Source organism: Eublepharis macularius, chromosome 6, assembly GCF_028583425.1.
Source record: "Eublepharis macularius isolate TG4126 chromosome 6, MPM_Emac_v1.0, whole genome shotgun sequence".
Lineage (NCBI taxonomy): Eukaryota > Metazoa > Chordata > Lepidosauria > Squamata > Eublepharidae > Eublepharis > Eublepharis macularius.
Genome location: NC_072795.1, coordinates 105,571,199 through 105,596,606, shown reverse-complemented (window position 1 = coordinate 105,596,606; position 25,408 = coordinate 105,571,199). Strand labels below are relative to the sequence as shown.

Below are 25,408 nucleotides of genomic sequence, written 5' to 3'. Positions count from 1 at the left end.
GCATTTGATCCTGAGAATACTTAGCATATTTCATTGGATGTTCTGAAGAACAGAACCATTTAATTGTCCATATTCAAGCAATTTAAGTTTCTTGCATATGTACATAACTGCTATAAAACAAATCAGATTACAAAGTCTGTTTTCAGAAAAGGAGCTAGTAGGGATGATGAGATGAACTGCAATTCAGTTTTTTAAATTAAAAGATTCATACTGCTCTCCTGTTCACTCAAAGCAACATCTACAAATCATCATAAAAGCTGCAATTAAAAACACCATAAAATTAGCATAAAAGAAACTATATTTCATCATACATACAGCATTCACATCTGATGTTTCAGAAGCACTTGCACTGATCATTTTTCCTGAAAGTCTGTAAGATAAGGGTTTTGTAGATGTCTTGGGGAAGATGTTTTTGGTGGGACCACCACCAAAAAGGCTCTAAGTTGAGCAGAGGAGATCCGCTGCATTATTTTGTTTTATTAAGAAACTTTACTGTTAGATTGAATTTCTTAACAGTCTGATGACCCACTAGTCTTGGCTAGAATTATATTATCGTATTTTGTACCCCGCTCAATGACTGACTGAATAATTCCATCTCAGACCTGTAATCTACCTAGCACAGACCTATAATCTGCCCTTTTCTGTTTTACCAGGAATCTCTATTAGAACGAATGGTTTTCATCATATTTTGACTGAATAATTTTGACTGAATATGTTTGTAATCCTCCTAGAGTCCCAGTGAGAAAGGAGGACTATAAATGAAGCTAATAATAATAAAAACAGTAGGCAACAGAAACTGTTCAGAAACCTTATGAGATGAGAGGGTCTCTATACAGGGAGAAGCGATCCTTTGAGCATGGGAGTCCTAATTGAGAGCTTCAGAAAGCTAGCATGCCCAACAGATTCAGCAACATTGGCTCCCATACATTTGAAAATGAGGAACTAACCCTGTAAACATTTTAAATTTGGCCTGAAAATTGGAAAATAAGATTCACAGTGTACTTGGATTCATTTTGCTTTCTGAGGTTAACAATATATACTGCTGTCAATTTGTTAGCACAAGTTCCTTTACAGCCACAAAGCTAGATAATGAACAGGAGACTGCTTATGGCCAACTCTGTGAAGTTGTCTAGCAGCAAATACAAGGGAATTAAAACATTCACACCTGCTTCCCATTTGAAACGTGGTTTGACAGAAGAGAGCAGTGGTGATCTCTGATTTTAAATAATCAACTTATTAATGTGGGAAGGAGGACTAGGAGTCATTTAAATGGGGTCATTGTACATTCTTAGAGACTATTCATCCATAACTGAGAACAGTTTACAAGCACCATTCATTTCCTCAAGGATGATGGGAAACAATGTAGAACAATTTCTAGAACAGCTGTTGGAAGCCTAAGGAAATTTGACAATGATATCATATTTATGCACGGCTTCGAATGCCTCTAGTTGTAAAGAACACACAGGCTTTCCAGAGCCAATCACTTTTCTGTGATTTAGAGGAAGACATGAATTAGAGGAAGACATGAAACCAAGAGCAGCAATGTAAGTGAAGTTGACCTACAGGAACAGTGACTTCACAAATCATTTCACTCTACTAGTAATTAAACTTGTCAAATGAAAATACTCAGCTGAGCCCTGAAGGCACTAAGACTGCATAAAAGCAGTCAGGCTGGCTAGACAAGAAACTCCTGCTGTCTTTCACTGCCCACACACCATCTCTTACTATGGGTGTATGGAGGGGAATGGGTGGGGAACCAAGCAATAGCTCAAGACAGGCAATATCTAGAAGCAACAGACTGTGGTTTTGCAAGGACGACTCACCCTTGAGTACGGATCCTACTGAATGTCACAACTATGCAGCATTTCTCCACTGATCCCAAGACGCATAGTGAGCTGACCTTGGCCACCGACATAGTAGCTCCTCGGCATTCTCTCTGTCCAGCACTGCTATTCCTCTTAGGGTGCTTCTAGATGATGCTTTTCTGCATGGGCATGCAGTCAGTTTAACATGCTCCCTGCAGTTAGTTGCCAGCCTCCAGGTGGTAGCTGGAGATCTCCCCAAATTACAACTGATCTGCAGGCCATACAGATCAGTTCCCCTGGAGAAAATGGCTGTTTTGGAAGGTAGACACTATGGCATTATACACCACTGAGGTCCCTCCCCAAACTCCACCCTTCCCAGGCTCTGCCCCCCAAATCTCCAGGAATTTCCCAACCTGGAGCTGGCAACCCTTAATTACAAAGCAGCTGCAGACAACTGCTTCTTTTAAAAAAAAGGAGCCCCCGCAATGGGCTTGGAGCAGCACCACAGGGGGAGGGAAGGCTCCTGCCCCCCTCTCCAACAGTTTTCTCTCATGAAAGCCATGCAGGGGGAGTTTTTTTGCTGGTCCATGTGGAGAATCTGTGCACAGATTGTCCATGTGAATCTGCAGAATTGACAAAATAACTCCCTCCCAAGTGGCTTTCATGAGAAAAAACTGCACTGTGGGGAGGGCAGGAGCCTTTCCTCCCCTCATAGTGCCATTCCCAGCCTGTTTGGGCTCTTCTTTAAAAAAAAAAAAGGAATCAGTTTCCTACAGCTGCTGTGTGACTGTGGGGAACACATTTAAATGAATGTACGCTCAGTCAGAAAGGTATCATCTAGTGGTGCCCTTAATTTACTAAAATGTTGGGAACATTGAAATGGGAGGAGACACAGTAAGAGGGCAGGTGGTAAAAGACAATCTGACTGAATCTGACATTTGGTGATAAGAATGTTGGGACCTAAGCTATTCCTTTCCAATGGGCAGCCTACTGCATTATGTTTGAGAGATGAAGATAAAATTGCTTGTGTCTGTAACATCTCAGAACAAAATCCGTATCTGAGATGCCAACCACCAGTCCTTGTTGCCCTTGCTTGTAGAACTACTACTAAGCTTATGTCCTCATTTGAGAAAGCCAAAAAGAAAATACAGGATCTGTTGTTTGTTCTGACTGAGGAATGCCTATGTGGTGCTGCAAGAGAGGAAAATACCAATCCCCACTGAGGGTAGTAGTTATCAGAGTGACTCTTTAAAAGAAACTCTAACAAACAATCCAGACAATCAGCAGTCCATCTTTCACCTTCCTTTTCAAGGAAAAATCATTAGATAGTGATACCGCTTTATTCCAGACCTTCCTGAATGACACAGGCTGTTTCAACACTTTCCAGTCCAACCTCTGGACTGCGTGCTTAACAAACCTAAGAGAGTGCGTTGATGGGCAACATGGGGCAAATATGGTCACCAAACTGTATCTGTACATTAATAGAGGGAACCGAACCTTGTTGATTTTACTAGAACCATAAGGAACATGATACACAAGAGTAAAGTGTCTGGGAGGCACTGATATTCTTGGATTCCAGTCCTTTCTAGAAGACTGCACCAAAACGGAGAGCGCTGTCTTCATTCTGGGAACCAAAATAGCATGGGGCTGGAGGTGTGGCTAAAATGGAAGGTAGTTCTGGTGGGCCATATAAATGTCATTCAGTTTTTCCTCATACATTGAGCACTGGTTGGAGAGGGCATGGGACTGAATCGGCTATCATAACTAAACAACGGCTCTCCAAGTGAAAACCGAAAGGATAATCCCTAAAGTCAGGAAAAGAAGATGGGATAGGGCTTAGTCATTAACCACCCTCTAAGGCTGAGCAACAAGTGATATGGATTAGCTTTGCTGTAACAGCTGCCAATTTTCCTTGGCAAACAGTACATGTCACACTGGCTAAACTGTTCCAAATGCTTGAGACCCATGGAGAAAGCAAGATGGGGGAGGACTAAGTAATGATAGGAAGGAGAAACGAATTACCTTTGGAGAACAGTTGAAATGCGTGCCAGGTACTGGGAGTGTAGTTACGTACATTGTAATACACCGATACAGGTACAGCGTGCCAACTATACAAAAAAATCTTCTGCCAATAATAGACCTGAGGGAAAAAGCAGGAAAAACGGTATCACTTGAAATGCTTGAGGTTTTATTATAAAATAAACATGCTGGTCTACTTGTCCTCTATGCACTGTTGTACAGCACATTATGACATTTGAGTGTACTTAAAAACATTAAAAATGAACAAAAATGTATGCACATTATTTCCATTTAATGGAGATAAAAAAGACAAGGCAAAAAAACAGAGGACAGCTGAAAAAACAGAATGCCAACCATCGGAATGATACCTCCCAACATTCTGTCTTTGCATGACGCAGAACAAAACCCAAGGCAGAATGGTGCAGGCAACAGCAGGTTAATTCACAGCCCCCTGAATTCTAATGAACAAAGTACTGGATATGACCAAAACTTTGATTTTTATCCCCCAAACTACGGGCCATCAGGACAGAAGGCAACTTCCATCCTTGCTATGAGTTGCACTTTATTAAGCAAAGGACTGCCATTCATTCCTCCAGGAAAAGGAAATGCTACACAAGGGATAATTTATTTTATGGACTGAGCATTCTGCCCCACCACTACTGGAATCGGTTCACCTGGCTCTCACCAACAAGGACAAGACAAAGCTCTCACATCTTATTTCATCCACAAAATATAAACTGCAGGCTGTCTAGTTTCAATTTGCCTCAGGGCAAATCAACCTTTCAACCCTTCAACTTCTACTTAGTTTTTATTGTTTTTCAGTTGGCTCACACACATCATCTCCTTTAGAATGCTACAGCCAGTTTCCAACAGCAAAACCTAGCAGAGACAGAGAGGTTAATTTCCTTCTTCCTTCCCTACACAATCCCAAGGAAAAATGAGGCTGCACGACTCTGCAGTTTGCAACTGATCTTACAGAATCAGACAGTAACCTTCATCTTGTCTGAGGCCTAAGTGATGTCAAATCCCCATCCTCTCAAGCACAGAAATTCACAGCACATGGTCTGATGACATCATGGGTGGAGATCTATTTATCTTGACAATATGGCCCGCTTAGATGCAATCAAGGTTGATTTGCCCATGTGACTGTTTCATTTGTACATCCCTGGTGTAAATAGTTGCTTTGAGATTACCGAAGGGCTTTTCATGCCCAGTGAGATTTTTCATTGTGTTATTTTGCAGACTCCAATCCTGATACATGCCTACACCATACTGCAAACTATGCTTGAAAACCAGCTAGGGTTGCTGTTTGAGAAAAGTCCAAAGCTCCTTTGGGTCATGAAAAAACTCTCACATTTCTTTGTATCCAAGATGATATAGCACATGATATAGCAGATGATATAGAACATTGCCATGTTGTCCAAAGCTAAACTTTAAAAATTGGTCTTTAAGAATGAGATTATTGAGCTAAAAATTAGGTGTTTCTTGGACTACCTGTTGATGCTCAGTACACAATTCTATCATCTTCTAAACACAAGGAAAGCAGAAATGAATCCAGTCTCAATGTACTGAAATGTAACAGTAGTGGCATTTTATTAAGACTTTAAAAATAGCAACAATGATAAACATTAGGAGTCACACTTCCTAATACAGTAAGAAGCTAAAGAGGGCAAAGTTGAGAAACTGTAGGCACTATGTTTGTGTTATAATGTACAGAACCTCTGACACACTGCTACTTAAATCAGTTTCCACCAACTCTACTAGAAAAAGAAACTTTCCAACTCTTTCAAACTTTATGATAATTGGTTTTCATTGGACAGGGTCTGGAGAAGCTATTCTATTACTGATTTTAATTAGATGAACATGTTACAGTCACCATACGAAGCTGCTTTGAAACTGCTTTCTGTTGAAGCTTTCTACAGCAATCCACCCCTTTAAATTAGAGGATTTTCTGCAAGTTTCTACAGACAAAGTTTATAGCAGCATGGTGAAAAGGGGAAACATTCATACATATTGGGAGTTCTTGTAAGTGGCAAATCACTATTCAGGTTATGGCAATACAGCATTTTGCTTTACTGCAAACACTGTTACATAATGCTTTTCACATTCTGCAAATATAACCATGGACTACATTTATAAGGGTTAACATCAATATGAAGCTGGTTCTGTTTTCTGGAAGTGCTGTTTTTTAATCAACACACCGAAATGAAATTATTCCATAGTAGACAAAGACCAAATGAAACAAAATCAAACGATATGCTTTCAAAGGTTTTACTTACTTGTATTTTAAAAGCAGCCATTGGAGAAACCAGAGCCCTACAAGGATCAAGCCATTAATCTCACAGATAGAAAAGGCCCACTGCACCCGGTCAAAGTAATCAAAAAAAGCATCCGGTAGGGGTGGCTCCACCTCCTTGGAAGGCACTCGTTCATGGACCACTGAGATTGTCACTGTGGTTAAGGTGAAGCAGCAAAGTGCATAAAGGAAAGCTAGAAGAGTCTTCCCCCACTCCATGGGATACTGGGAACGCTCTGGCTCCGGCATAGGGATTTGTATCATTTCCTTCCTATAACCATTTGGCATCCCATTCAGTTTGGTTTTGTCGCTGAAGCCATTTTCACCAGTGGGGGGCTCCGTACTGATAATCAAGTGCCCATTGGCATGCCCATTTTTGTGTGCCTCGATGTGGTGCTCCATTTTTAAAGTTTCTATCATGTATAGTAGGCGCTGGCCATTGTCCGAAGATACACGTGACAAAGGTGGCTTCTCAAAATCCTCCTTCGTTAGACTGATCAAGTCCTGCCCAGTGTAATGTTCCAATGGTTCACAGTATTCTGGCACAGCATTCTCCAACAGCCAATCTGCAACCTCCTTGGGTGACCAGAGCACGACTTCTTTCATTTCATCAGAAAATGTACATGCAGTTTTAAAATCAACTTAGACAAGACAGCTGTCACTAGTTTTGCTGAACAGGAAACTCCTCCTTAGCTAGCTCATCCTGTCTGAAGCGTAGCAGAAACCAGGTTTGCAAGCTCACACAGAACAGTTTCAACTCTCCTCGTGCAGTTATCCACATGCGGCATAAAAGGGAAACGTTCACTTTATTTTGGGTTTGCAGTCGCCTTTCTAAAATTTAGGGGCAAAAAAAAAAGAGATAAAATATGGTTAGAATTTTATTTACTTTTCATATTCACTAACGTAAAAAATAAATTCTTACCAGAGGCAGACAATTTTTACTTTAATGCAAGAAGATGAATTTAGCAGTCTTTTTTTCTCGTGCCAACAACTAACTGATGCTAATGGATGTTTGATCAACTGAAAGAACTGTGGATATTGTACTGCCTGACTTTGGATGTGTTTTTCTACATCCTCAAGAAATAAAGAAATCAGCATTTCTTAACAATGGTCCTAAAATGTTATACAGCACAATTCTATGATGCATATAATTTTGGGACAAAACCCTCATCGGTATTAAATTTATAATTTTATGCAAATCGACTATTATCCGGGATCTTACTGAGAAACTCATGGGAACTCAGGGACAACTCGTGTGCAGGCCGGCCTGCAGGCGGAGAAACTTATTAGCTTCTTTAGAGCTCCACAGTGGGACAGGAGTGAGGGAGGTGTGTCTGCACAGAAGAACTAGATGAACAATAATTACAAGTATGTACGACCCTGTTTTCATCTTCGTTCTTCTGTGTATCCCCACATTGGGAAGATTACCAGGCTACACACAATAAAGAGGTAGGGTGAATCTCTCCAACTCAATTTTATTTGTTTACATCATATTACTGAGAAGCATTACTGAGAAGCATCCTCAGCAAATCAAACTATGAATAAATAATTTAACATCCTTTCCCAATGTAGGGATGCACCGAAGAACAAAGATGAAAAAGAATTAAGCCTGCTATACACACACAAAACAGCCACGCTCAAAATCAAGAATGTTAGAGCTATCTTTATGACATTCCGCCTCTTAGACTTGATGCCAGAAAAAACAGGAAATCTCATAGAGACGGAAGGGGCTTCAAATGCTCATCTTTGAAAGGATTGACTCAATACACCATTTATATTAAATTTAGGCTCGGGATTCAAACATTTGTTCTGTATGGAACAGCATTTCTGAAGGACCATCGCCACTCCAGGACTCCTGATCCTCCTAGATGCAACCTAGACGCAGAAAAACAAGAACAGTGATGCTGGATCAGACTAACGGTCCCTCTAGCTCAGCATCGGCTAATCTGACGCTCCCCCACACACAAAGTCTATAAAAGCAAGGCATATGGGTAAAGTCCATCCTAGTGTTGCGTCCCAGCGCTGGTATTCAGAGAATTACTGCCTCTGAACACAGAGATGCCATTTATTCATTGTAGCGAACAGCACACTGATGGATCTGTTCCTCAATGAATGTGTCTAATCCCCTTATAAAGCTAGTTAAACTAGTGCCCTATCCTCTATGGCAGCCAATTCCATAAATTAGTCAGTTCCGAGTAAACATTAGGGGTGTGCAGTTCAGCTCTGGAATCTGGGGGAGGAGAAACACCCCAATTTTGTCTGATTCAGCAAAATTTGGTTTTTCTTGATCTAATTAAAGAATACCTAATTAGATTTGGTATTCTGAATTCAGGACACCAAATTAACTTGATAAACCAGGCTTGGCTGTTCCTTTGCTGTTTCCCTGGAAAGAAACAGCGAACACACACCAGTTTCTGCCTATTTTGCAGTGAGGAGAGGGGGGGGGTCATTTATCATGCAAACTCCACCAAATCTGGAGGGTACCTATTCCTGACTGTCCTCTAAAGACCCTCCAAGTTTCAGAATGATTCGACCCCAGTATTAGCAGTCAGATCCCCTCCTCATACTGCAAGGGCAGTTTATAGATACTGAATATCATAAACCCCTTGCAATAAATGTGTTCTGGACCCATTCATGCACCCTCAGATATATCTGAGTCCTTTATCCTTGTCCCCGTGAAATGCTGGTCATTTTGCTGCTGTTCCCACAAACCCCTCCTTCTTCAGGACTTTCCCAAATTACTCTCTCCCATTTCCTCACTGTTTTCTTAGTTAGCCTTATGTGTGCTGTATGTATTTTGTGCTTCTTCCATTGCCTTTTATTTCTTTTAATAAAAAAAAACATTTCCTGTTGAACATCTGCCTGATATATTAGAGAGTTCTCTAAGGGAACAATCCTAGTATGCATAGGTGGAGATTCCCAGTTAACTCCACTCGCTTTGACTCCTTTAACAATAATTCCCCCAACCAAGTAAGGGGACCTTCTATTTGGGTAACACTGGGGGCCAATTCTATGGACCCCTGAACAAGATGCCCCCAGCCACTCTATTGTTTTCTATGGAGAAAAAATCAAAGCAGACTCCCACTGCAGAAGCACACTGAGGCAAGGCTGCCATGGCCAAGGAACATTTCCAAATGAAAGCTCATCCCAGAGAAAGCCTAACAGAACCAAACTGAAGCATGGAAATGGAATCTCCCCCAAGTGAAGCAAGGGGACCAACATTACACCAGAGTACTGTGCTCATTCCATCCAAACCAAACTTAAGCAAGGGGTAGTGTTGCAACTTAGCCCAACAGAACCAGTGTCTTTCACAGCAGCCAAGCACTGAGTTCATCCAGTGGGGGAATACCACAGAACAGAACCAAGCAGCCAGAAGTACAAGGCATTCCTTTGCTTCAGTTTGCTTCTGTTGAGCTTTCTCTGGGAAGAGCTTGTTTTTGGAGTGTGCCTTGGCCATATCAGCCTTGCCCCAGTATGTTTCTGCAGTGGGAGTCAGCTTTGACTTTTTTCCCTATAGGAAACAATGGAGTGGCTGGGGGCATTTTGTTCAGGGCAGGGACCCATAGAATCGGCCCCTGGGGTCCAATCTTCCTGAAACTTGGGAGGTCTTTAGAGGACAGTCATGAGTAGGTACCCTCCAAATCTGGTGGATTTTTCTTGAAAAAAGCCACCCCAGCCCCCTGGACACTTAGTTTTCTCAACAGGGAATAGAGAGTGGCTGAGGGCACCTTCTTTCAGGGCCCATAGAATTGGCTTCCGGGATCCAATGTACCTGAAAATTGGGCAGTATTTATAGGACACTCAGGAGTAGCTTTCCTACAAATCTGCTTGAAAAATGACCTTCCCAGCACATCGGATAGCCCCTAGATGATATCCCCACAGGGAATAATGGCCAAATAAAACTGAATTTCTCTGATATAGCTGAACTGAATTAGAGAATTAGTTTGGTATTCCCAGAATTCCAAACTTTGAGGGGACTCCAGTATACTGAATCTGGATTTCCCAATGGGGGGGGGGGTGCACAAACCTAGTACAGATGCACTTGATTTTTGTCTGTTCCCAAACGTCTACCTTTCAACTTCATTGTGCGTCTATGAGTTCTAGAATTATGGAAGAGGGAGAAACAGTTCCTCGTATCCTCTTGTTCACACCATAATTTTATAAACATCTATCATGTCCCTCATTAAGTAACTGAATTGTAAAATCATAGAGCCTAGGATCATCCATATTGTAATACTTAACTAAGTATAGTTCTATTAATTAGTCCAATAATATATTTTTTTCTTGCTGGAGAAATTCATCATTCCAGACACCATCCGAGAAGGGGCTTGGCTGCTTTCTCAAGAACGTGTCTGCAACTCCTTTCGTATGAATACAGGCGTCAAGTCCTACAGGTGTATCATCCACACAGAAGTGACATCATGGCACTGGGTGATGCTAGACAGGTAGGTCCCTGCTCCCCAAACTCTCCCATCGGTTGCTAGCCTGAGGCAACCCTACGTAGGAGAGACTGATATGCAGGGCCTAGGACTAGAAGTTCTACTGCCAAAGTAAAGGCTTGCTCATTCACAAACTGTTATCCAGCAACAAGACCTCAGTGTGAAGGACTCCTAAATTGAGGGCTAAAAGGTCCCATGTTTCCTTGGCACTGTAGTTCCCTCCTTGCTGCCATTTTGCCATATCTAAATGGTAAATTCTTATCTCTTTTTCCTAAGTTTGTGGGCTTCTTGAAAGAAAAAAATATAGCTCTAAAGAGTTGTGAGTATGGGATATATTTAAATAGGAAGGAAGACTGTGAGAAGAGGAAGAAAGAGAGCTTATTTTGAAAGGTGATGCTGTTTAATCTGATTGTTCTTTTGTGCAAGACTTCCCAAATGGCTAGGGCCTTGTTTTGATCTCTGTCTCCCACTTACAGTTAACGAAGGGGGAGAAATTGGCCCAGCCATCCAGGGAGGCTTTAGAAAAAGTAATGAACATGATCAGAACCATTACCAACCTCTCATTTCAAATATAGACGGGGGAAAAGGATTTTTTTTTAATTAGCTTCATCTTGAAAGTAATACAGACAACTAAAATTCTAGTAAACCACCACTAAGGTAGTATATTATATGTAGTATATTTATTATTTTATTGTACTTTTACTTTGAGAATTACCTCAAGTCTGGAGAGATGACACACATTTTCTTTTTTGTGTGTGCAGTGATCTCTTATACGTCAGTTTTAAGTAAAACTGCCTACAAAACACCAATTATAAAAAATACCTATATGAGACAAAAATGGTTAAACAGTGGCACTGGTCTCCTGTAAGAACAGTCAGGATATATCTGGAAAATGAAGCAAGGTGCTGGTTTTGTAGTGGTGACACTGCACCATTTTTTCCATATGTTGTGGAAATGCATACGTACTCAAAGGTTTTGGAAAATCCAAAATACAGTAATATCAGCAAGCCTGGATATTAATTTTCAATGTATCCCTGAACTGTCTGTGCTTAATAAGGCTTAACTAATTCAAAAAATGTTTTTGTTGTTGTTTAAAAATGAATAATAGTGGCATATGTTGTATTTCCTAAACATCAGAAAATAGAAATAGTACTTCAAAAGAGCGATTGGACGGTAAAAATGAAAAAGACGTTTAAACAGATTAAGACTTTTTTGGTATGGGCAAGTCACAGCTGATTTATGACGACCCTGTAGGATTTTCAAGGCAGGAGACATTCAGAGGTGGTCTGCTGCTTCCTTATTCTGCATAGGATTAAATACATGGAATGCAGATGTGCAGTAGTAATTTATGTAATAACACATATATGTTTGTATATATTATTTCGATTTAAAATAATGAATTTTCTGAATAACAATGGGAAAATTATCCTATGAAGCAAATCTCTGAGACACATATTTCAGAAAACCCCAAACAAGTATTCCTTAAGTATTAACTAGTTTTATATATATTTGTGAAGCACATCTTCAGAATGACTACTGATAATGCTGTTAAATGGTCAAATTTGTTAAATGTACAACCGCAGATCAAGACGTGAACAAAGATAATGACAGTAAATAAGGAGGAACAGGAGGCCTTCAGTGGGAAAGAGTCTTCAGGAGATGTTACAAAACAAGTCTGGTGACTTTAGATTGTGAAAGAGACACAGCATGGTTACTCAGTAAGGAGTTTGTCATTGGGAAATGCATGGCAGCTTTGCCAAAGATTTAGGAATTCAATTATTTGGCAATCACGAAAAAGCTGACATTTTAAAAAGCCAGTAATAGATTGTCCAACTAAAGGGTGTTTGTTCTACATGTGAAATGTATGAAAAAAATCCTCAAACTCAAGAATTTGTGAGGATATGGCTGCTTCAAATCAAGACATTTAGATTGCTGATAAGAAAAAGGAATTCCTTGAAATTATTACAGAGGTATTAATGCTTGCTAAACAACAGATAAGTTCAGTCAGAATAGCTTACGCGAGGTAATTTTTATGGAAGCTGGCTAAGATATCAACCCAGCACACCAAAGTTGTGTTCTCTCTTTTACTAAAACAGCAGCAACTTCAATGAGGATCCATGAGAAAATGCTGTTGGCCATGATGCATCTTGATCCTGCATTTATCTTGACTCAACTTACTACTTTCAGCTAAGGATAAAAGAAAAAGATCAAATTCATTTATCTAAAACATGGGCTAACCTGGAATTTTTTGAAGTCTGATATTCTAAGAGTTGAACTAACTATAACTTTTTTTCATCCCAGCATTGAGCCACACAGTTGATGACCGTGATCTACTCCTCAAAGCATACAAGGCTACCAAGAAGCACTTTGTTCAAAAAAAAAAAAGAAGAAAAAGAAAAAAGCAAGGCCCACAAAAATATCGGTCTTTTCCTGGAATCTTTTGTTCATGAATCTCACCTCAGTAAAAATCAAAATATTCTTCAGTATTGCTACAAAGGGAAGAAAGTCTGAATTATAGCAGTTAGCAAAACTAGTGTTTGCCGGTCCTGCTATACAAAGAAAGTATAGATAGAATATGTTCTGCACTCAAATTCATTCTGCTGCTCAGCAAGCATCTCAGAATTCTGGATGATGTAACAGTAGAGTGAGCACATTGTTTAAAATGAATCTGTTGTTTACTGATTGGTCTATCAAGGTCAGTAATGTCTACTCTGACTGGCAACAACTCTCCAGGGTCTAAGGCATAAGTTCTTATCTACTACCTGATCCTTCAATGGGCAATACCAGGGATTGAATCTGGGACCCTCTTCAGGCACTAAGCCTTGGACTTTCCCTAAACATTTCCCCAGTAATTTCTTCAGTTTTCCTTTCTTAAGGTTAATTAAAAAAAAAAAAGACTTAAAAGTTTTTTGGGAAGAAATGCTGAGAAATGCATTCTGCAGTAAATTGAAACACATTGCTTAAAGTATTGTATACAAAGAAAAACAATTTCCCCTGCCCCCAAGTTAAAAATAAAAATTAAATAGTTATGGCATTCATTTTACAGAGGGATGACATTTAGGGGTGTGCACCCCCCCAAAATTCCAGGAAATCCAGATCTGAGTTTCAGGGAAACAAACAAACCCAGGTTCCCTAAAATCCAGGTAAAATTCTCTAATCTGGTTCGGCAAGATTAGAGAATTCCAGATTAGGCCATTATTTTCTTTGGGGAAATCTACCTGTGTGGTTGGGGGGAGGGTGTTTTTCAAGGAAGCTTCATCAAATATTCAGGAAATGTACTCCTGACTGTCCTCTGAAGGCCCCCCAAGTTTCAGGAAGATTGGACCCTGGGAATCAATTCTAAATTGTAATTAAGGGTGTGCAATTCAGTATTTATAACAAATAAAACTAGAGAATCTAGAATATATTTGGGTTTAGCCGCAAATGCAGCTACAACCAGCTTAATGCTAGCTAGCTGTTTCTCCAGCCTGTCCCCACCCCCACCCCGGCTTTTTACCCACAAGGGAGAAGAGGGGGAGTGAGAGAGGAGGGAGGAGGAGAGAGTAACCAATGAGTAGATGAGCTCTTTATTTGGCCAATCAGGATGTAATGGGAATATGAATTAGATCACATTATCCCTAGTTATATATGTGTATTAGTTTTTTAACAGGTGTATAACTACAAATGTTCCTTTCATCTTTGACATCTAATGGAAAGCAGTGGACAGTAGCAGATATGGTTCTTTAATTGTTAGAATGGACCCATCATGATCTGCTCACCTTCTCACCTTCTAATGATTTATATAGTTTATCTTGCACATGGACATGACATTATTTTTGGCTAGGCAAAATGTCACATGATTAATAATCTAATAATCAGCTACATTTAAAAAACAATCAGTTTTTTAAATTGTTGTGATGTGTAAAAAATCTTAGATTCTTCAGTAGATAAGGAAAAGGTAGTCCCTTGTGCAAGCACTGAGTCATTACTGACCCATGGGCATCACAACGTTTTCTTGGCAGACTTTTTATGGGGTGATATGCCATTGCCTTCCCCAGTCATCTACATTTTACCCCCAGGAAACTGGGTACTCATTTTACCGACCACGGAAGGATGGAAGGCTGAGTCAACCTTGAGCCAGCTACTTGAACCCGGCTTCCGCCAGGATCAGACTCAAGTCATGATCAGAGCTTGGGCTGCAGTACTGCAGCTTACCACTCGGCACCACGGGGCTCATTCTTCAGTAGATAGCACAGATTAATTCGTGTAATTAGTGTAAGATGCCACTCAGATAAGGAGATAGGATTTTGCTGAAAGAAATCTCATGAAGGTCTAGGTGAGAAAAATATATTTAGATGTGTGCCAATTTTAAAATTCAATGCATCTCACAGTAAATTTGGTTTTAAATCAATCTTAGATTTATTTGAGAGATGTTAAGTGAGTTTAAAAAAAATTAGCATGTACTTGTTCAATACTCATAGGTTTTATTTTAATAATTTACATTTTGGTATCTTGTTTTATTAAAAAAATTAAATTTCCATAAAGAATAAACAGTGGACAGGAATGACTAGGCACAATTTTGGTGGAATTTGCTTGAAAGAGACCCTACAGTTCCCAAAATATTTCTTCCATAGGGAATAATGGCTGAATAGATTTGGGATTCCCAAATAAAACTGGATGCGAATAGAGAATATGATCCGAATATCAGGACTACTGAATATTTATGGTATTCCCAGTATCTGGATCCAAATAAACCCCCTTCAGTTCAGTTCAGTTTATTCATCTTAGCAGCCCATAGGCCATACACTCTAACAAAGCATAAGAATTAAAAATAACAGTTAAGGAAAAGGTTGCCACGCCTGCAATGCAGCTTTTACAAAAGCTACTCAGTAATAGTCTTAATTGTGAGGAGTCGGGAATGTTCGAATGCCAAAGGGCAGTCACAGAAGCGTTGATCCGATGGAAGCAGCCCTTCATCTGGGCTGTCGGCAATGTATCGCAACGTGCAACTATGTATGACCGCCTCCGTTTTGGGACAACTAGTATACTGAGGTAATGAGGCGGGTCGAACTGGGCAGGCTATTTAATTCCCATGCAGAGCTGGGAGCATTTTCGTGTTGCATCCTTTTAAAGGCAGTCCCCCTTTTATTTTTGCTGCACATCCCTAGTTGCAATACATCAAGCTAATATTGAAGGAGCTATAAACCTTTTTAAAAATGTCACAGTTTTGGAAAGGATAAAATCATAAGGTGGTTGATGCAAGGGAATGGAGAACACCACACTGGCAGTCAACTGAGTGTTGGCTTTGGGGCTGGGTGGCTGCAGTGGTAATAACTACATTTACTGTTGCTGTAATCCAAAAAAAATTGTGTGGATAGTTTTTGCTATACTGTGTTTTCAACATGACTGTGCAAAGATTTTTGGTTCTTTGCATTGCAGTCTGAAGCAGAATGACACCTTCCTAAGTTCATTGAAGTCAGTGGGCTTAAAAGAATGTAACTCTGCTTAAGACTGGACCATTAGAGCCCCATCCTAAGCCCAGCTCTAAAGGCCTAGGATGGCAACTAAGCCTTATATGGGCATATCTCCAACACAGACCGGAGTATCCAGAAGATATGACAATGGCAGCCAATCGGCATGAGCAGCCCATAATAACGTTCAATGGGGCAAAACTTCAGCCGGACTCAGAAGTTCAGCCAGCCTGATTCAGGGGTCTCCACATGTGGCAACAGAACCAGGGGTATTGCATATGCTTAGGGCTGCCAACTCTCAGGTTTGCCCAGAATTTTCCTGGAATTACAACTTATCTCCAGACACAGAGATCAATTCCCTTGGAGAAAATGGCAGCTTTGGAGGGCATCAAGTCCCTGCTGAGCTTCCTCCCCAGTCATCACCTCCAGATCTCCAGGAATTTGCTAAGCCAGGGTTGGCAACCATAGTTTTCCACTGCCTACTGCCTGTCTCTGCACTCTTCCCTGTCCTGCTCCATATGGCTGCTGTGAACAGCAAAGCTGCTGGAGGGTACATAATGCCCTATGGTATTTCTCATTCTTGTGCACCCAGTTGGGTGACCAGTTAGAAAACTGTTCCTGAGTGCAGGAGGCATGGGGTCTAGTTTGGCCGATGCTTCCTGTTCTTCTCCTGCACAGCCTGTTGCTAAGCAAAAGGAAGTGTTGTATTACAGCAAGCTCCCTCTTACTGGGAATCAAACATATGCCTTCTGGAGGCCACATGGGTATGCCTCTAACTACCTGTGAATAAAGGAGTCAGCTTTTTTCACCCCACCTCCAGCAATCTTCTGACATTCTGTATGTAGGTGGTAGCCACGCAACATCAGGGGACCATCAGGATGCCCGGTGTGTGCCACTCATAGGGCAGCACACTGCTCCAAGATTGGTAGATGTTGGCAGGGTTCATATACACTCCAGTGTGTTCACTATGCAGTCAGAGCTTCTCCCACAATTGCATGTTTCCCATTTGCCCTCCACAAAACATCCACAGGAGATAATGACTAGTGCCATCTCTGTGCTTCTGGCCACAAGGTCTTAGGGCAAGATTGTTACATACACAGTCACTATTAACAAATAGAGTTATCTGAAAACAGTTGTATATTTTCTGTAATCCATCTGAACCTCTATCTGAAACATGGAAACCGTAACAGAATGGTTGTTACTGCAAAGTAAGTCTGCATTATGGTCGTAACAGGGGGTAAGCAATTCTCTCCTTCTCTGGTGTTACTACCATCCCACAAATTGGGCATAATCTCTCTCTGCTTACCCCCCTCCCCGGCCGCCCCCACATATAATATGGGTATGGTAACAGTGAACAGTTTGTCTCTACATTTTCAGCACAGGGAGTGTTTGAAGGGCAATTTAAAAGTAGTTAATTTAAAAGTAGCTGCTGTAGCACAGTGGTTAAGTGGTTTGGCTGTGAATCAGCACTCTACTGGCTTGAATCCCACTTCTGCCATGAGCTCAGTAGGTGGCTTTGGGTAAGCCACTCCTCTCAGCCCCAGCTCCCTAGCTGTATTGTGGGGATAACAACACTAACTTGTTCACCACTCTGGGTGAGGCACTAATCTGTCTAGAAGAGAGATATAAGCACAATTATTATTATTAGTTTTGCAGTGTGCTATAAAATCACTGCAGGGATCAAACATGTTTTACTGTCTTGTTACCAGTGGGGACCCCCCCCCCCCCGCTCCTGTTATGGAGTCTGCTATGGACTATGTCAGCTTCCTGCCTTGCAGTTCTAAGACTCTGCCAAGAACTCTGTTAGGGGCAGCATTGCCCATGCCTGCCTCCTGGCTCTCTGCTGTTATGGACTGTGTCACCAACACCTGTTTTTTGCCTCCTTGGACACAAACCCCACCTGGGCCCAGAACCATGCCGCTAGCAGCACAGTGCCATCTGGGAGGGCCCTCCGCAAGCCTGGCCAGGCACCCCCTGGTCAGTTCCCACGGGGAGCTCCTTGCAGGACGGTCACTGAGTCTGCTCCCGCCACTGGGCAGCCTGCTAGCCAGCCCACGAAGAGTGCCGGAAGAGAAGCCATGTTCTCAGGCAGCAGAGAGTCGCCATGGACAGTTTGCTCTGAGGCTGCCATTCCAAGATCAGGCTCCTGTCACGTTCACGGAGTCCAGCCTTGCCCTGATAAGCATATCGCTGGAAGCCGCCCTGAGATGAAGGCTACGTGCTAACTGTCCAGAACACCTAATGGACACATATCAATGCAGCCATTGCATTCCAGGGGTGGATCCCATCAAGACAACTCCAGCTTCCTGACAGATCCGATCAACCCGCCCAGCACTCCCTCCCCTCCTTTGTCCCCTCTTCCCAAGGTGTCACAGTCATATATTCAGATACTAAAGTGGCCCATTAGCGATAGTTGTAGAACCATTAAGCTTTTGTTTCCCCTCCTGAGAACCACCTGGGAGGCCCCCACCTCAGGGTACATTTTTGGGTACTTAAGCAGGCTCTGCCTGCCATGAGGCGTGCGCCATTCCTCTCCCGACCCCGACTGTTACTCTGCATATCTGGTGCAGGCCTTAAATATCGCCCCGCTTCGCTGCTACCGTCTCTGCTGCTCGCCGTGATCAGGTGAAGTATCATCCCGTTCCATCGATCTTTAGTGGGTACGTGCAAATGCAAACGGCTCTATTTTTCTAATCTTTATTTCTTAGCCCTTGTATGTCTCTTGTATGATTGTGTTATTGTAGGCTTATGCAACATTTTAGTAAACACATTTTGTATTGATGAGTTGCCGCCTCTTTATTGTGAGAGCAATCCGGAAGTTCGGACTCTGGTATACACTGGTAAAGATCCATACTAACTTAAGCCAAACTGCTTGCTAATTTCCCCTTAAAATAGCAGTTCTGGTAACAGTCTCTTCTGTAAGCAGTTCTCGTTGTTACCACACTAAGAAGATACAGGCAAGGATTTAAAATACACAGGTAATCAGGCCTGTAGACAGAACAACAAATCAGTCTAGTGCTCTCTTATATCTATTTGGGGAAAGTGTTGCAACTAATCAAGCAGCTTGATTAGTTCTCCCCCTTGCCCAGATATGCTGAAGAACAAAGAAAGGAACCCAGCAGTGGGTAAAGGAACAATTAAACCTTTTACTCAGTGATTGCTTCTGGGACAAATACAAATTAATCTTTTGGCCTAGCAGAGCCATGTAGCCATTAGTAGGGTTTTCTAAGTAAATAAATTTGATTTGGGATATTTGTCTGAAGAAAAATAATCAGTGGATGGTGATATCATCCTTCTCCACTCTCCCAAAGGAAAAAAAAATATCCAAAGGCAATAGGCAAAACAGATGGCATATTTAAAACTCTTTAAAGCTGGATAAACTTTCCAAGAATGGTGACTGGCTCAGTAGAAGGCACAGGCATACCTTTTAAACACTGGATTTAATTTGTGTATGACAAAGTTATTACAGATGAATGTGATTTTAGGACTTCAAAACTGCCTGTCTTACGATCATAAAAGAATGAATCAATTCAGTTTCTGTGGACTGACACTTCTCAATTTTACCTCCTCATGAAGTTGTGGGAGATGTCTACAAATAATTCTATAAGCTAAAGTAATGTGTGTGGCACTTTACAGAGCAACCAAAACAATAACCCTTTTTGTGAGAACAACCAAGAAACAGCACTGTCTTCTCAACAATAAAGCATGCTGCGGTACTGATATCCTAGTGCTATTCTACCACCACAGCTCTTCTCAGAAGATCCTATTGCTGCTGGTTCTCATTTCTCTTTTAGCGCTTCCATATTACTGTTGGAAGATCCAGCCGTAATGCCAAACACTGCAGAGTTGCCATCATCAAAACTCCAGATGTACAACTTTTGGCATCACAGGCAGAAACAGCGTGATGTGCCATCCTTTGCATGGAAGCATCTTCCACACTCCCTTATGCACTGCAAGCCATGTCACTCCAGTGGTTGAGCTCCAACAGGTAAGAGAAAATTGGGAAAACAGATTCTAAAAAATGAACCCTGAGCCATCATGAAGCGTAACTTGGCTTGAGAAAGGTTCTTTGAATACTGAGCCATCCCATATTGTTAAGAAGCGGTTTTCCTCAGCCATTCCTTCAAACTCTGTTGACCTGACTTATCTTGTTTACAATAAGCACCCACGTCAGCATTTAAATGAGAACTACCCTTGCTACGTGGGAAGATGCCAGAAGGATGAAAGGGCACAAGAAGCCACAGTTCCAGAAACAGAGTTACACAGGCTTTGGAAATCAGAACCGGCAGCAGAAACTAACCAAGGGCATAGAAACATCAGACACGAGGATGGAGGTGGAACTATGGGTTCTAGAAGAACAGACATAATAATCTGAAGCAATAAAACCACAAAAAGCGCTTGGACGATTGCGACATGAGCTTCCTTGGCACTGGTCTTTGTTAGATATATCAAGATTAAAGGGGAGAAATAGTGTGCGTATGCAAACACATACCCATGTATGTTAGTAGATGGGCAGGCACACGTTCATGGTATAGAAGTAAAATAACCTACAATTAAAAACTAAAAGGAATGAGAACCCTAATGGGAATATAAATGCACTCTTGATGCTGAAACACAATGAAAGCACAGTACAAAAAAGGAAACCATTTTATTTTAAAACCTGTTTTCCTTCCTTTTCTCCAATTATATTGTAAAAAAAAACAAGGCAAAGGATGTTTTCTTTATAATCTGCAAACAATCAGATGAGTCCAGGGCAGCTGAGGTACCATTCCAACATGTCTCTCTCAGACATGTACCTGACCACTCTGTGAACACGAAGTCTAGCACTGCCATCAAGTACATGGTAAGAATTCACTCATGATGACATCTTAAGATGTGGGTTTCAGGTTGCAAAAGCTTACATGGGAATAAATTTCGTCTTTAAGGTACCCCAAGATCCCTGCTTATTTTTTGCTGTCCAACTAACATGGGTGTCCCTCTGGAATTCTGGTCTAAAGTGAATATGAAACACAACCCCTATCCCTCAACAATATGGATGGAATGAGAATATGGGTACAGTGACAAACCAAAGAGAAATAATGAAACTAGTTCCAAGTAAAGAACCCCTTGAGAATGCACTCATTTCCACTAACAAAGGCTTAAACGAAAACCCATCTCCCATAATAAACAATGTTAACGTTTAAAATTATAAACACACACTAAGGAAGATTGACACAAAACAAATAGGCAGTAAATTAGTTCATCAACAGCTTTCACCAAGCCTGCTTCAAAAGCTAGCAATATATGAAAATCAAAACATATCAAATATGGTGTAGTAGTTAAGAGTGTTGGACTAACATCAGGGAGACCAAAGTTCAAATCTCCACTCTTCCGTAGAAGCTTGCTCACTGACTTTGTGCCAGCCACACAAAATCTCAGCCTAACCTACCTCACAAAGTTGTTGTGAGGGTAAAACAGAGAAGAATGATGTAAGCTGCTCTGGGTCTCCACTGGGGAGAAAGGATACAAATGAAATAAACAAATCATATCCTTTTATCCCCAGATGACTAGGAGTTAGCGTGTACTGCTATATTATGTTACTACCCACCATCAATTTGGGCATAGTCAACTAGGGCAATCAGGCACGTACAAATATTACATCTTTCCTGGACCACACCCATGGAAGAGCCAACTGTATTATATCACTCGTTATCCATATTTGGCCCACCTTTCTCTTCGCTATTCTTTACTTCTCACACATTTGATTTTCCTATTCCTATCACTCCCTCCTTCCTTCTCAACAACCCCTCTAGCCCTACTGAACTCCTCTGCCTATAAATTTTTATGCCAACCAATCCTCCTACTACCTCTTTTTCCCAGAACTGCCAAAGGACTTTTGGAAAGCTCCACATGCAAAGGGAAGATGATGTTACTATTTTATTAGCATTTACACTTTGTAAAGCAGCAAAGAAACATTATTTTTCGGCAACTTTTGCGTCGACTAGTTCACAACCATCCCAATTGTTTAAGATATCCAGACGCCTCCTAACCCCTAAATCTGAACCTTTATAGTCCCAAGAACAGACAATTAGCTGTGAGGTCTTTGCTAACCTTTTCACAGATAAAATAGCACAAATACGCTCTCATCTAGATGCTAACTACAATGCAAACGAGATAGAAGAAATGCTTAATACACCATTCAGCTTACATTTGGACTGCTTTGGACCAACCACAATGACACATCTTAACAGGATCTTGATGTCTATGAAAGCCACTACTTGTGCGCTCGATCCTTGCCCATCCTGGCTGTTAACATCAAGCAAGGACTACATAAGTGAACCACTGAGGTCTATTGTAAATCAATCACTAACTCAGGGCAGCTTTCCCCAGTGGCTCAAACAGGCAGTTATCTGTCTGCTACTTAAAAAACCATCCCTAGAACAAAATGATATGGCCACCTATCGCCCAGTCTCTAATATGCCCTTTCTGGGCAAAGTGATTGAGAGAGCAGTAGCTGACCAACTCCAGACCTTCTTGGATAACTCTAGAGCTCTGTACCCTTTCCAGTCAGGTTTCAGATCAGGGCATGGGACACAGACAGCACTAGTAGCATTGGTGGATGATCTGTAGCCTTTGATACAGTAGACCATGCCATCCTGTTGAGGTGTTTAGAAACAGAAGTGGGCATCAAATAATGTGCCCTGGACTGGTTTAAATCATTTCTCTTGGAGCAGACTCAAAGGGTTGCCATAGGAGATCAGCAATCTCCCAAATGGGAACTATCTTGTGGGGTTCCGCAGAGCGCAATCTTATCTCTCATGTTATTCAACCGCTACGTAAAGCCTTTAGGGGAACTCATTTGCAGCTATCGAGTGGAAAGTCATCAATATGCAGATGATATTCAACTCTATATCTCGCTATCCAGGTCCCCACAGAATGCAGTAGAAATCTTAGATCGCTACCTGACAGCTGTGGTGAAATGGTTGAAAAACAACAAATTGAAATTGAATCCAGACAAGACTGAAGTGATGCTTGTTGGGAAGACAGAGATTGTTAAGGACATTGTACTCCCCACTTTCGATGGAGTTCGTCTGACCCTTGCAGACTCGGTTAAGAGCCTAGGGGTTATACTGAATCCAGCATTATTACTAGAAAAACCAGTTAAGATAGCGGCAAAAAATGCTTTCTACAACCTCATTCTAGCCTGGAAGATGGCTTCTTATCTTGATACGGGTGACCTAGCCACTTGAATCCATGCTATGGTAACATCAAGGCTTGACTATTGTAATACTCTATACATAGGTCTCACATCTAAGTTAACTAGGAGGCTCCAATTAGTGCAAAATGCTGCAGCTTGACTGTTATCAGGAGTGAGCCGAAGCATGAACATCATTCCCATCCTACAGTCACTCCACTGGCTACCCATCAGTTACCATGCTCAGTTCAAGGTATTAGTTATTACATACAAAGTTCTTCATGGCCTTGGTCCGGCATACCTACGGGACCATCTCCCTCCCTATGTTCCTCCACGGCAGCTTTGCTCATCTGAACAGGGTCTCTTGCAGGTGCCAGCCTGCACATGGGTGAAGTCAGCAGCAGCCCGTACACGGGCTTTCTCTTTGGTGGCCCCTATTCTGTGGAATGACCTGCCTGAGTAAGTCAGAAGAGCCCTTACTCTCCTGGCTTTTTGTAAATGATGCAAAACTAAACTATTCAAAATGGCTTTTTACTCAAATGGGAGGGCGGTATTGTAGGGATGGGGGTCTCAGATGCTTCGCTAACGAGTTAGGGACCATAGACTTCATCACTATATTGCCTTACATATTATCTGCTGCTTTAAATATGTACTCATATGTACCACCAGTGCTCCACGTTGTCTAATGTTAGTCCTAGAATTATGTTCTTCTTCAGTATTTTTTCTACTCTGTATTGGATTCTTGCTATTACTATGTCTTTTAAACTTGTATCTATTTACCCTATGGCATTGTTTATGGAAATGTCCTTGATACTGTATTGAAATGTACTTGATACTGATTGTACTAATCTCAGACTGTGTAATCCGCTTTGAATCTTAGTGAGATTCAAATGACATAAATGAGATAAATGACATAAATAGTGAGATAAATGACATAAATAAGAAAATAAATGCTGTTAGCTTATGCTTGACTTTAGCCATTACTATTTCCATTTTGCAAATTCCCATTTAGGATCTAACATAAAGATTGATTAAATAATTTTCAAATGTATAGCCTGAAACTCACACTTATCACATCTGTATCCCACACATTTTCTAGAGGATTTAGGGGCAGCATTGTTGAGTTCTCGCGTCATCCTCAAACTCACCCTATGAGGTATACTAGGCTGACTGTAAGTGACCTGCCTTAGACCACCCAGTAAGGTTCATGGCTTAGTGGGCATCTGAATGCAGGTCTCCCAGTAATATAACCACTACATTACATCATACTGTTCTCCTATAGTATTTGGCAATGCTACAGAGAACAAAAAAAAATCTATGAAAATAATTCCAACACACATGTCCAAAGAAGCAGTGGTTTGCTTCAGCATCCTTTCCCACCTTTATTTCAACTTGGCATGTTTAAGAATGAATCTGAATTACACTGTCATCTATCAATTAATTCAGTCAAATTGTGCTGTAGGCCTTACAATCACTCAAACTTCCCTGGACTGAAATGAATGTGCTGACACACTATTATTTCCAAACGGAACACAAGAGAGCATTAAACAGACAAAAGTGTCAGAAGCATAAGCTTACCACAAACACAATCAGTAGAAACTTGATTCATTCAAAAAGTATGCCATGGCTTCATTTTCTGGTAGAATGTTAAACAACATGGCCTACTTTGGAAACAACAACCAACCACTGTATGATCACTTTCAGGAATCTTTTTTGTCCTATGCTAGTTTGTCTAGGTCAGTAATTTTCAATGTCTCCATTCAGGCAAAGAGCAGAAAAAATGTGCAAGCCTTTATATTAAAAATTAGATTCATTTTATTTAATCCTATAGGTTAGTCGAGTCAAAATTGGGATTATTAACAAAAGTCTTAACAGTGAAGGAAATATCATGAGCCACATTTTCTGAACACAAGTTCAAATCCACCTCAACTATGAACTCATGAAGTGACCCAAAACTTTCTGTACAAACCCCTCACCTTTTTGCAATAGGAATAATAATACTGGTGTCAAGACACTGACTATGCCCAGTCTGTTTCTTGGCCTTTTTCAAACACTGGTTTGGGCTTCTTGGCCTAGTTAGAAGCAGAGAAGGCCTTTTCCTCTAGGAAAGTGCAGTCAAGATGACACTGCAAGTTCCCAGAAAGATAAGGGTGAGATGGAATTAGCCACAGGTACAGATAACAGAGCTTCAAGGACAGAACACAGAAGGGAATTTTGCACTCACA

The 25,408-nt window shown here is 41.2% G+C and overlaps 1 protein-coding gene across 4 annotated transcripts in view; it reads right to left on the bottom strand.

Moving 5' to 3' along the window:
- The window catches only part of SGMS1 (sphingomyelin synthase 1), a 110,011-nt gene that overhangs the window by 5,556 nt on the left and 79,047 nt on the right, over window positions 1-25,408 (bottom strand). For all 4 annotated transcript variants that reach the window (XM_054982966.1, XM_054982965.1, XM_054982967.1 and 1 more), the window contains 2 exons: window positions 6,104-6,951; window positions 3,828-3,945 (listed from right to left, as the gene is read on the bottom strand). In XM_054982966.1, the coding sequence (XP_054838941.1) occupies window positions 3,828-3,945; window positions 6,104-6,726 (741 nt within the window). In that variant the 5' untranslated portion in view covers window positions 6,727-6,951. The remainder of the gene's footprint in view (window positions 1-3,827; window positions 3,946-6,103; window positions 6,952-25,408) is intronic.